Source organism: Mchenga conophoros, linkage group LG17 (assembly GCF_057382185.1).
Source record: "Mchenga conophoros isolate Kocher_MC1m ecotype Shallow Benthic linkage group LG17, M_conophoros_male_GT1.1, whole genome shotgun sequence".
NCBI lineage: Eukaryota > Metazoa > Chordata > Actinopteri > Cichliformes > Cichlidae > Mchenga > Mchenga conophoros.
In genome coordinates, this window is record NC_140542.1 from 29,115,816 (window position 1) to 29,129,193 (window position 13,378).

The following is a 13,378-nucleotide window of genomic DNA, read 5'->3' on the forward strand; positions in this document are numbered from 1 at the left end:
TCTCAGCTGAAGGTGCTGTCTCGCCAAATGGATTTGGCAGATATCACTCATTTGATGTTTGCCCAACAACAGATGGATCCCACATGGCGATTATTACTCGTAATCAGAAAAAGATAGGGGGGGGACTGCAAAATCATGCAGGAAGTGTAAGATTTGGATTAGCAGTGCAGAATAAGCCTGCACACATCAACTTGTCCAAAGAGCAGTTTTATTCAAAAAGAAATATTAAAGAATCTTTGCAAGCACTATGCTTTTGGTCAAGGGTTTTGCTGCACAGGTAAACTCATTAAGTTTAGATCGTGAAAGCACTGTTGATTCACTCTTGCTTTTTCATCCTTTCATCATGCTGTGGAGTGTTTTGCAATTTATTTTCTTTTCCAGAATGTTCCCTTATCAAATCTGAGCCTTAAGAGCAAAGATGCTATTTTTTTTTAAGATTATATGGGTCAGTATTTTATTTGAGGATTTTTGCAAGATGGTGCCGGATGTTATTCACAGCTAAGAACAGAAACCGTTTTCTTACAAAGTTTAGGCGTGACAAAAAAAAAAAACTGTAAAAGAAGAGCAAGAGCACAACATACACACAGCAAATTGACCCACACCCGTGTAAAGCATGGGGAAGGGAAGCGTAAGTGCCAGACAGGACCCAGATGTCATGCTAAAACAACAACTTCTAAATATAGTGCTACATTCCCAGGCGTCTTTCCCCCTTGCCTCCTCAGAGCAGACATAGTTTTTATTTATTTTTATTTATTTATTTATTTTTATTTTGCAACATCTCGGTGTAGTACGACCTTGCCATAAATACACCTCTCCCTTACCACCTTGATACCCTCTTTTATTGGCCCTCTATTTTATTGCTAATGGACAGATGTGCAGTCAAAACTGTGTTTTATGGGCCCTACAAGAGCTTAAGTGTCAGCACTGCATGTTGCCTATTTCTCCAGATGCACAGATTTCTGTTCCATTACTAACCAGTGACAGGTTGATGGCCGGTTAGCACCCCTGTGCATTTCTCTGAGTGGAAACACGATTGTGTGTTGTACCTGTAAACGCTTCAAAACCCCAAATCATTAACAAGGACCCACTGTTGCACCAAACTGCTCGTGTCCATCAAGCATGCTTTTGCAGAGCTTTTGCAGTCACATGCCTGCTTTTACCGTCCTTAGGTTGGTTGGTTGTTAAAGCACAAGTTTGCTACTTTTTACAACATATACACACACAGATGACACGTTGTGTTTATTTATCTATTTAAGAGAAAGCATTTGATAGCACTTGTTACAAAGCATTTTTTGTTCTAATGAAATAGGTTCACAGTTTTTTTTAAAAAGCAGTATGGCCTGTCTTATTCTCTAAATATTGGGAGCAAATGAGGGTAAAAGGTGTTGGGTTCTGTGAGAAATTAAAACTGCTTCCTCTGTTTGACCATCTGGATTTCAGCGTTTGTAATTATGTGCTGGGTCATTTAGCACTGAGGGTAGAATGTTAATACAGGAAAGGTTTGTGTATGCCCAAGTAAACAAACAAGACCCCCCCGTGTGGAGTCCTCGCCTACTGATTGGCAGAAACCCTCTTGTGGAATTGCTGTGTTAATTAGCCTTGCTTGATATGTCTGTCTCACATGCTCACTCTTCACATCACTGATAAATCTCACATGTCGCCATTTCTTCAATTTGAAAAGCAGTTACGGGTCTCCATTTTTATGCAAGCTGGGCCTCCTCTGCGGTCCAATCAATACTTTCACTACACCAGAATGTATGCGCGGGGAAAAGTGAAATAAGGACATGTCTAACTGAGCCGTATTAAGCTGAGAAGTCATGCATCCAAAAGAGAAATCTACTCAGGAATCTGTCATTAATGTCACACATCCTCCTGTCTCCTCTTTGCACATTTCCCTGTTGAAGACTTTCTACCAGCTCCCTTGTGTGATGGCAGTGTCCTTGGCACACACTCTCCTCACATAATGGAGTCATTGTCATTCCAGCCACACACAAGGTGGAAACTTTATCAAGTGGTCTTTCTCTCAAGCTTTTCCCTGTGCTACCTTTTTGTGTCTCTTTCAGTTCCTCTCTGTTGCTTTTGCACTACATTTCCATCACTCACTTGTCTTGCCTTTTTATTCTAGTATGCACACATACAAACACACACACGCACGCATGCACGCATGCACGCATGCATGCATGCACACACCAATGTTTGGAATTTCCTCTGTTTAATTTACTTTCTACACCAACACTTCTTGCTCCCCTTGGAAAGGTGATGCATTGACCCCCCGCTGCAAGACAAACACAGACCAGTGCACACTCACTGTTTACACTACCCAGTTGGATGCATATTTGTAAGCCTTTTCTGTCTGCATGATCAAGCAATACCTAAAGTTTTAGCCCAAAGCAAACAGCCCTATTTAAGATGCAAAGGATACAACAGCAAAGGTATTAGAAGAAGGATACGAACTGGTGGAACTAATAAGCCACAAGCCAGATTTCCCTGCCTCTCCCTACCTTTTTTTTTTTTTTTTGCTCCTAATTCATCATTCTATCTCTCTCTTTCCTCTCAGCCAATTTATTAAAAGTCAGCTTATCTTTCGAGGTGTTTGATCAAAAGACGATGACTGAAAGGCTACACAAGCTGCGCTCAAAAGTCACAGAGGCTTGTAATCAAACTGGGGGCTGCCATTAAACACTCAGTATCTCAACTGAGCAAACAGATAAATCCTACATCCAGTCTTTTTTCTGCCACTCCACATGCATGTCAGACTAAAACTATCAAAGCAGACATGTTTGAAAAACTGGATTAAATGTAAGTAGCATATCCTACATTCAAAGCCCACCTGTATTGTAACTGGATCTAGCCGGAACACTTTCTACACATAAATAACAGCTTGCCTTATTCACCTGGAATTATATCTATATTGGATTAATCTGCATAATTTATTTGCCAGTGCAGGAAGTGTCAAAGAGGCAATGGGTGGCTGCCATGTTGCATTTTAATGCTAAGAAGACTAAAGGTTGGATTCTTTTGTCACCTGTTTTTAAAATAATGTCGGCCAAAGTCTTCCAGACGCTTTCTCGGGTGTTTTAGTTGCTTAATTCAAGGTACCACACATAGATATTAATAGAAAGGATTTTAAAAACATTGGCACTGGCATTAGAAATGTGTTTACACAGAATGGGTTCCGGGTTTCCACTGAATCAAGCAAAATTGTAGCTCAGGAAAAATAGTTTTTCAGAGGCTTTTAATGTTAATAGTCAGGTGGATTTTCTCATCATAAAAAATGGTCATCAAATTTGGATATATATTGATGTATTAGTTTTAACAGAAACATAATAGAAAGTTGTAAAACAAAAAAAACTAAAACAATTTTAGTTGCAAAGCCATAGCTACATCTAAATCATTTTCACAATGCATTGTTGTCTTGCTCTCTTTACATTGGAGCAATGTCATCCTAAAAGACACTAGTCACTATAGAAAAATTTCAAATACATAATAAAGGTGATCACTCACCTCTAAGTAGACTAGCACTACCTCTTGACCCTTTTACTATGAGTGTCAGGTAATTGGGTTTTTCCTTTAATTTGTCACCAATCACAATATTAATGTGTTCATGTGATGTCTGCTGTTAATCAAAAAGTCAAAGATAAAACTAAATAGTATCGAAATACTAAATAGTATCATTTGTAGCATCGTTTTTTGCTTTCTAAATTTTGGATATTTCCCACATTGGTATTCCTTCTGTGCTCACTCTTCACTAAGAGCACAGCTCGTTCCGTCTCTTGTTTTCATCGTCTCATTCCAGCATTGAGTCAAAGTTAATTTGCTTTATTGTGCACATTTATGGCGCTGCAGAGCTTGGCATTATAAGAAAAAAGATAATGTGTGTTTATGAGCTCCAATCTCGCAAATATGTGTGACATGGCCTAACTGGATGAATATCCTCACAAAATCTCACACCCAAGGGAGGAGAGTGTATTTTCCTTCAGTGCAAGATATTTTGGAAAGCGTGTAGAGCTTCTACAGAAATGGCTGAGGTGGCAGAGAGAAAAATCCAATCCTGCTCGGGCTGAAATGTTAACAAATTTTTCATCCCAGTTCCCAAGGTACTGGTTCACACAATGCTGAAGGAACTTTTAATTACATTCGCAACTCGCAGAAGAATGACTAATGAGAATTTTAGGCTTTGTGGATCGCTGCCATTATTTTGGGGGATTCATCCTTCATGCATTCCAACTAACTGTTACCCAGCAACTCAATCAGCGGTTGAGCTGAGCTTGCTACACGAGTCCAGTTCATTTATTAGAATATGTGGGGTGTTTAGGCCCTTTAGGGTATGCTCTGGGTGAAAGGCTAATAGAGCATATGGTAAATTTCTCTATTTATTAATGCCTTCCAAGTCTGCTGTTGGGTACTTAGCACACAGGGGTCACGTGGTTCCAGACATTTTAAAATGGGATTGCATAGTGGTGCACAAATTAAATATGGGATATTCATTTCCCTTGGTTTGCTGACATTAGCTTTAACTTAAATTCTTCATATGTAAACTTTGTTTATGATTAAATGTTTCAATAATTAATTTACTGGTGGTTGGATGTCACCAAGCACACATCTCCAGGGTTCATTGTTTTGTTTTACTTAATACATAAACACAAGTGCATTCCCCATGCACTGCACTGTTACCTTGGTAACATTTTTTTCTTTCTATTTATCACTGCCATATAACCACCTTGCCCCTGTCTGCAGGGCATTTTGGGAAGTTTTTATCTTGTTTTGACTTTGTCACTCTTCACTAGACAGCGAGGGGAACTGGATTCAGAATGAGAGAAAAGGTGCAACACCCCAGACATAAATAAGCTTTCAGAGCACATTTTGTTTTCTTTTTTTCTTCTTCTTCTGCTGATTTTATGAAGGCACGCAGGAAAATACAACAGAAGTTGCAAATGTGGTTGCAGTATGAATACCAGAGTGTTAATATTGGCAATAACTTGAGCAGATCTGAAAAGAACTATATTACTATGACGTAACTTCAACACCCAACAGTTCACTAATTCAAAAGCTATAAATTATACTGAGATTTCATCAACAAACCGGCAGCTGATTTTAATTTCTGTTACCATAGAACTACAAGCACTAATGAATGAATCTGCTACTCACACATTGAAGAGGTTGAGGCCGATGCGGTAGAGGCGTTTCCTCATGACGTCTGTGGACAGAGTGGGTGATTTACAGCTAGCGGGGTTCTCACAGTGGTAGCGTGGCAGGCTGAGGATCATAGCCTGCAATGCTTCCTTGGACGACGCCTCGGACGTTGAGCGTGCCTCCGTCGATGTGCTGCTGCTGCTCATCTGCTCTGAGCTATAGTCTGCTGTCTCAGAGCCACATCTCTTAACATCCAAAGGCTCCACCGCAGGAGAGCTACCCAGCACTATAGTCTCCTGTGGTGGAGGGGCCACAGTTGGTTCTCTTGGTGGTGGCGGTACCACCACAACAACCTCCTCTGGGCTTTGGGGGAATGCCATCTTATCCAGAGGGGTCAGAGGAGGTTGCTCCATCTCCCCAAGCTCTTCTTCAGAAGGAGGTGGCGCAGGGAATTCAACATCCTGCTCGCTGCCTTCTATCTCTGATTCTGGTGGTGGTGGAGGCTCCTGGGGTGGGGGTGGGAGTTCTTTGGGCTCTGCTAGGATGTCTGCAGGTGGAGGAGGGGGTTCTTGTGAAGGACCGGGTGGGATAGGGGCTGGTGCAGAATTTGCTGTCGTGGAAGTGGTGGTGACAGTGCTGGAGGTTCCTTCTTGTTGGGTGCCACTGTTGAGGGTGACAGAAGTGGATGATTCCCTAACTGAAGATGAAACGCGGAAGTTCTGACTGTCAAACTGCACCGTCACATCTCGAAACGCCATCATCAGCTTGCTTGCATTCCTTGAGAGGTCGGTTGGGTCTATGGAGCCCTGATGAATTACAGAGTCTCGCACGTCCCCACCCCCGCCTTCTCCACCACCTCCAACCCCTGCTGCCGCTGCTGCCGCTGCTGCGCTAAAGGGATCTGCACTGAACTGATAGTTGCCGCCTTCTTGGAGTGAACACATGGTCTTCAGACTCCAGTTGCTGAGTGCATCATCTATAGACTTTGCTAATGACTGGACCTGCTCAGTGAAGGAGTCTTCCAGGTCAGTTAGGGTGCCACCAACCGTGGCAGGCAAAGATGGTGAGCGTACCAGTGGGATGCCTGCCAGGTTACAGCCTTCTGCCAGCGCCCGTTCAGCAGAGAAACCCTCCGTATTTTGCACACGGACCTTGCGCAGGGAGATGCGTCGAGGCAGTCGACTCTCCAGAAGTGAATTGCGGATCTTCTCAAAGTTTTTGCTGAGCTGGTACTGGCGGAAGGCAGTCTGGATCTTGCAGGCAGCACGGCGGGAGATGAGGTGTCCGCCGTATTTGTGCTCTAACATTTCGATCTAAAGAAAATGGAAAGAGACATACAGAGCGAAAATAAATTGGTGAAACATTTCTTTTGTGTCAGTGATAGTAAAAGTGAGGACAGCAATTATTAAGACCAAATATGAGAGTCATAGTTGTATAATAATTTTTAAAACTGCAACGAATACAAGATACATGCGAATAGGTAAAAGAGTATTATTATAATTCGACGTTTTTTTGTAAGTGTACAATGCATATAGGCGTGCATTGGTGGAATACTAATCACGAGGAGATTTAAAGAAAAAATAAGTTAATTTAGTTGGAAAAAGAAAAAAAACATTGCCTATTTTTAGATACTAAAGATCAGCAAATCTAAATAATATTGTCATGGTTCAGTAAATGTATTTTCCATGCTGGTTTTGTTATGTATCCTGAATCTGTAACCACACTAATAGCTGAGTCATGGCATCCAGCTATTTCTTCAGCAAACAGAGCTCATAATCTACATGAAGTCCATAGAGAAGTCTTCCACACAACCTTAAATTGTCTGAAACGGAACAGGCCGTTAATCTTGCCTGTGAAAAATTGCTCAAATGCTGTGGGAAATAGATAGAGATGTAATATAGCCTTCCTCATCTGACAGCAGCTCAAACACTAGATGAAACCTCTTTGAGTTTCCCAGAACAATCAGGGTGTGGGTATCTTTGGAAGTGCCTAGAAAGAGCGCTTATCTTTCAAAGTCCTTTTCATTCGCACCAAATCAATGAATATAATTCTGTTGCTCATCTTACTTTATCAAGGGCATTAATGTGGAGGAGATTTCAGCTTTGAAAGAACAGCACCACCGTTTTACAAACAGAACTAGCACGATTTTTGTGAAAGTCTCATTCATGGTGAACGTTTGCCTTGCAGGGACTGAAACACCTACAAAAAACATTGAAAGACTCACCCACTTACTCTCATGAGTGAGTGGGTGACTCTTTCAAAAAACAAAACAAAAAAAACCCCACTCAAGACATTTCTACACATGCACTGCAGCCCTGAACTTTTCTAGACATGAAGCTGCGTGTGAGAACACAAGTGTCTCTGTCACTTCACTAGAACAAAGTCCGTGTGACGTCTGATGAAGTCCACGTTGGCATTGTAGCAGCTAATCGCCTGGTGGATTCACAACAAATACATCCTGCCTGCTGCACGTTCCATCAAGCTTGTCTAAACAAAACTGAATACTTCCAGGACTGAGAACGTAGCTGAAGTTCGGCTGCATGCCAGAAAGGACAGCTGAGGACGATGTCCTGAAGCGATTCTCCTGACTGGAGGTTATGAGTCAACGGCTGCAGATGGGCTACCTTTCAGTCATGTCTGTGAAGCTGGGGCGTCAGTTACACCAGAACCAATTTAGTATCCAGACTGGTGAATGAAAGGGTGAACAAGAAACTCAGGCTACCTCTTTGCCTCGATTCAACTACAAACGAATTCTACCTTGGTCAAATGACTTAACAGCAATATAATTTTATGCAAAATAAGAAGTGGAAAACTGTTTTCCATAAAAAAAAGAGTTATATTCCATCACTAAGAAACACAACGAATACATAAATGTTCAAAATATTTTGCATGAAAATGTACTTTATAAAAAGCAAAGTATTCATCTGAGAGAATTCACATCTTTGCTTTTTCCTCCTTTGATTCTCTTACGGATTTAGAGCTGAACTCTTATATCAGAGTGATGTGTACAAGAGGATAAATTTGGTCCGTACAAAATAACCTTCCTGTCAATTCAAATGCAATTGAGTGAATGGTTACTGCAGCTAAGAAGGATCAAATTGTGACTTTCAGCTGCTAATCTGCTTTCCTTTTAGTCCTGGACAAAGTCACCAAACCATCAGACTTCTGCAAAAGAAAAAAAAACACTGATAGGCTGTAATGGCTGTAGGGTTTGCAATTTTTGATAAGTGGGTAATTCAGCAAGATGCAGCCTCTGTCATTGTCATTGGAGGAACCGAATCACATACAAAGCTCTTTAGAATAGTGGAATGACACTGAAAATCCACCTTATCTACTCCATTTACATTTCACTGCAGAGCCTCTGTGAGCAAAGTGAAACGTACTGAGAATATTAAGGTGGAGTTTGAATAGGATGCTGGTTCACAGCTCTACTGTATCTGCTGATGGCGACTTCTCAGTGGCTGTCATCCCTTGCAGACCAGTCGAACTCAGCCTGAATATTCATCATTTTTTAATCTGGATTGTTCTGTGCTGCATGCACTCTTAATACAACAAGACGTTATCACCATGACTGTGCGGAAACTAAAATAGAGATTGTGTAGTCTTTTTTTTTTATAAGACAGGCGCTGAGGTAATATGATTGACCTCGTTACTCGCAGAGGAGTCCCTCATCAAAACAAATTCTGCAGAGTTCCACTGCAGGGGTGCCCTTGAATGCGCAAAAAAGGGCTGTCAGCTTGGCTGCATTTGATTAAATGTAGCAGTCGAGCTTGTTTGTTTTGGCTTCCGCGTAAGCCGGGTCGGGGATGATGAATAAAGCATTTGGGTCACGTTGCTTTCGTTATTAGAGTGCGTATCTGATACACTGTGCCATTCAGATGGAATTACAGCCACCAGGACGAGCTGGAACATGATGGATGGAGGAAGAAAGTGAGGAAAGTAGACAGGATTTGATGGCAGCTCTAACGAGGATTGTGTTGGAACTGCAAATGCTGTGTACCACTTTCACTGGACAGTCCAGTCAAAAGTGCAAAGTGCATGTTTTCAGAACACAGTGCACAGTGCTTCTGTCTGTGTTACCTGTTTTATTTCATCTCTAAGGACCCATCAGACCCAGTAGAAGATGGACCTTTGCAGATTTAGCAACTCTGTCCTTGACCTTCTATGTTAACACTAGTCCAGCTTGGTTTATGGGTACTGAAGCGTACTGGTGTGGCTCTGCACATATGTCAGAGTGTTACATTCTTCCTCATAAGTTTATTTCTCAGTAGTAATGTGAAGGTAGAGCATAGATGTAGGTGGTACTTGTGTCTTGTTTAACTGCACTGCATAAATATTAAGTTCTTAGAACTATGACTTGAATTCAAAAAGTCTAAAACCTTCAACCTTTTCTTTCTGCCAGTTGGACAAACCATCGTTAATTTGGAGTCAAGTTTCGTGACACAGAGAAAATGTTTTTGATGTGTCTTCCAAAGCCAGCTTGTTGGCTCACTGGTGCAGAGAATAGCATGCAGTGGGCTTTTAACTCACAGCGACTGCCTGCTGTGTCCATTAATGTTACTATAAGACCAGTTACAGTGATGCAAAATGGTTCACTTGGTGACGATTGCACTGGGGAATCTAATAAATTCCAGTTTACTGCTCAGTCAGCAATTGCAGCAAAATATTCAGGAAACTCTGATTTCTTCGTGTGTTAATAAATCCTTAGCTGTCATTTAAAGGGCTGCATGCTAATCCACTGCAAATGTAATGCATGTGGTAAAAGAAAAGGAGACACGTGTATAAAAAAAGATTGGAAGAAAGGTATAGAAAGAGGTGCTGAGACAGATGACCGTGTCAAGAATGGCATTGCTGAAAATCTTCCCCATTAGACCTCTGTCACTTCTACCTCTGATCACTTCACTAAGCGCTGATGAGAGATTATTCTGGAGACACAGTGGTCTGAGAAAACGGCGATGGCACCGCTCTCTCACACCACGTCTCTAAATCGATTCTGACGGAGAGATCAGCACCATGCTGACCTCATGTTCCCCTCTGAATGAGGCACACAAAAATGGAGAAAAACTATGCAACACAAAGCGGTGCCACAATGCAGAATATGCAGAATAAAATTAGAGTGTGCAATAACAGATTTTACTTGAACTTTGAGGTGAACAAAAAGAAGAGAAGGGGTATGTAAATATTTGAAGTCAAGGACATGGTCTCTAATCCTCTTGAAGATGACCCATAACAAACAGGGGGTTTAATAGAGGTTTAGCACATTAAGATAATGATCTTACTTAAACACAAGTGCGAATTCAAAATGCAAATTTCAAATATTTTTGGGCTGCGGAGGCAGAGACGGGTTCTCAGCTTCAGATGCTATGGAGATGATAGATATCTTGGTTTGAAATACTTTCTCTGTCTATACATGAAATATTAATACCCAGGGGCTTTGGAAAAGGAATATGTTTTAGTCTGAAAGTTTCTGCTTCAAATAGAAATGTGTCTCAAAACCGAAAGGTCAACTAAAGGTGCAGTACACAGCTTTTTTGTTTTGTTTTGTTTTTACTGGTTGCAAATAAATGCCAGTTGTTGCCATTTAGAGTCAAGTGCCATGTTTACTATCTCCACCTCCTTCTACGGTATCATTATCACAAATGGCCTCTTAGAAAAGCCTCATCTATATTCAACTTGTGACATTTAAACCTAATTGTAAAACTATATATGTGAAGGCTTCTTAAAGAATACCAATTACCTTGATAATCAAAAATTAGTTAACCTCACTTATTCATTCCTGCAGAACGTTGAAGACAGCTTTGACTAAAATGCTTTCTAAACACCTTTTTTCAGTGGTAACATTTATCTCTTTTTTATCCACTCAGTTTTTGAGAATCACTCTTATTTGCTTCCTTTCATCTATGAGGCAATATTAGTTTAGCTTAGCTCGGCTTTTTCTGAACACAAAATGTGCTGAACTGTACCTGCAAAGCTAAGTAATGTCATAGACTTGTAAAATACTACCCACCCTGAGATTAAATACTGCCTGTTTTACAGTCCCTATAAATCAAACAGCCCTAAAATACTGATTCGTCGAGTTTCGTCCTTAAACGTGCAGGCACAGACTGAGCTGTGTGAACAAAACTGCAGATGATCTTTTCACATGCTGCAGAATTAAGGGGTGGAAATTCAAACCATGATTATTAGCTTTCATGCTCATGCACAGTCTTACAGCGCAGAAACATCTGCATGATTAATGAGATGATTATATAACAGCAAAACTGGGACACAACTAATGCTGACTGTATGGGTAAATGAGGATGACAATAGAAAAGTCTTGATGTCATCAGAGGATGGAAATCTTTTTAGCTCATGCGTCCTTGACCAAAGTCATTTACAGAAAAAGCTCAGCGGTGACTAAATTTTAATGCAGACACTATCTTAACTTAATAGAAAAATAGAATTACACTGATGGGCCTTGGCCAAACAAAAACTGCAAGGAAAAAGTCCCAGCGTGGCCGAAATCAGATGTAATCCACTGCTGCGGACATCTGCAGAACAATACCCCCCTAAAATTCTAAATTTTGCATGAGCTGTTTAAAGAGAAGAAAAGTGATCATCTTATTGTGGAATGAAAAAAAAAAACTATAAACCCTAACTTGGGTTTTGTGAGATACATAACATACATTTGCACTTTTTAGTGTATTTATGAGTGAAGGCAGCCCATCAAATCCATTTTCAGTGCTCTTTTTGATTCTTGGGAAATATGAACTGCTGAAGCAGATATTAGCAGCAGCTACTGAGCAGAAGTAAAGGTCACATCACCTCATTATAAAACAAAGTGCTGTGCATTCTGCATGAGTTGTTTACTTCTTCAAGACCTCTCCATTTTATGAGCAACTTAAAGTACACACAGTTGTGTGTGACTAGGATTGTAGCTAGAAGAGTTTAAATTGACAAAAATTAACTGAAAGGGCAGAAAGAAAATGTTTGGAGACTATATTCCCCGCCCTTCTATGTGCACACATGGGAAACCAGCAGAGCTGTAGCAAGAACCCCCCAGGTAACACAGCAGAACAAGCAGGTGTAAGTGTAGAGAAAGCATCAGTGACAACAGATATGACACTGATTAAGTCAGACAGCATGAAAATGCCAAGCCTGAGTGGAGCAGGGTTGCAAAGGGGCTTGCAGGTATGCAGCAACTTTAGGCAGGCAACGCAAAAGGCTCATCTTATATGAGTGAGCCATGAGCAAAACAAATATAATGTACATTTCCATGTAAGTGTATGTATTATTACATGGATTGACTAGTATTTAAATTTAAACCATTACGTATTTAAATTTAACCTTATTTAGAGAGAAAAAGTAATAGGGGGATCTGGAGGTTGAATGCTAAACTAAAGTGAGTTAATGCTCAAATACTTCATCATGAGGTCCTTCCCCAGTTATCAAGGTATCGCCCCACAGATCCAATTACTCTGACATTGATCTGGAGATCCATCAAGCCCCCTGCACCCCAGGTTGTACAGACAGAAGATCAATCTAGCTGATCACGTATCTCAAGCCTTGTTGACAGGGAGATCACAGGAAAGGAGGACCTTCAGATGTAAGATTAAAAGAGAGAAAATGGAAGTGAGAAGGAAACGTTAAGGTTAAAAGAATCATGAGCCTCAATTAGAGAAGTGACAACTGAGGAAATGCAATCAAAACTGAATGAAATGGAGCTGACAGAGAGCGAATATGGAAAAACTATCCAGCTCAGACATATTAGTTTCAGTGGCTTGGAATGAATGCTTTGCTGGCTTATCTGGCAGTTTTCTGTGTGTTCTTCTCACTCTGCGAATTTAAATATGTATTGGCAGAGAAGGACACAATCCAAATGACATCTCCCCTGTCACCTGTGAGCAAATTTCCTTTCAGAGTGTGTCACTGGTGCTCTGACTCTGAGAAACACTTAATACTAGAGCGACCATGTTTACTGATTGTTCTGGGTTATTGATTAAGCGCAGCCAAGCGTGCCGCACAGCACTTACAGGGACAGTAATAGAAGTCAAGACTTGAGGGACCGAGGTGTACCTTGAAAAGAAACAAATTGAACCAAGGGACTCGGAATACCTGAAAAAAATACCTGCATGAAGTACATTACAGTGGCTCAAGTCTGACAAGTTTCTGCTTGAAATACAGAGGATCCCAGCGAAATTAGTATTGCACATTAATATAGGGAAGCAATTTGAAAAGGAAACTCGGAAAAACGAATAGATTTGGG

At 40.8% G+C, this 13,378-nt stretch overlaps 1 protein-coding gene across 1 annotated transcript in view; it reads right to left on the minus strand.

Moving 5' to 3' along the window:
- The window catches only part of iqsec3a (IQ motif and Sec7 domain ArfGEF 3a), a 123,315-nt gene that overhangs the window by 43,972 nt on the left and 65,965 nt on the right, over positions 1-13,378 (minus strand). Inside the window, exon 4 of the mRNA XM_085252707.1 lies at positions 5,149-6,446. Within this exon, the coding sequence (XP_085108833.1) occupies positions 5,149-6,446 (1,298 nt within the window). The remainder of the gene's footprint in view (positions 1-5,148; positions 6,447-13,378) is intronic.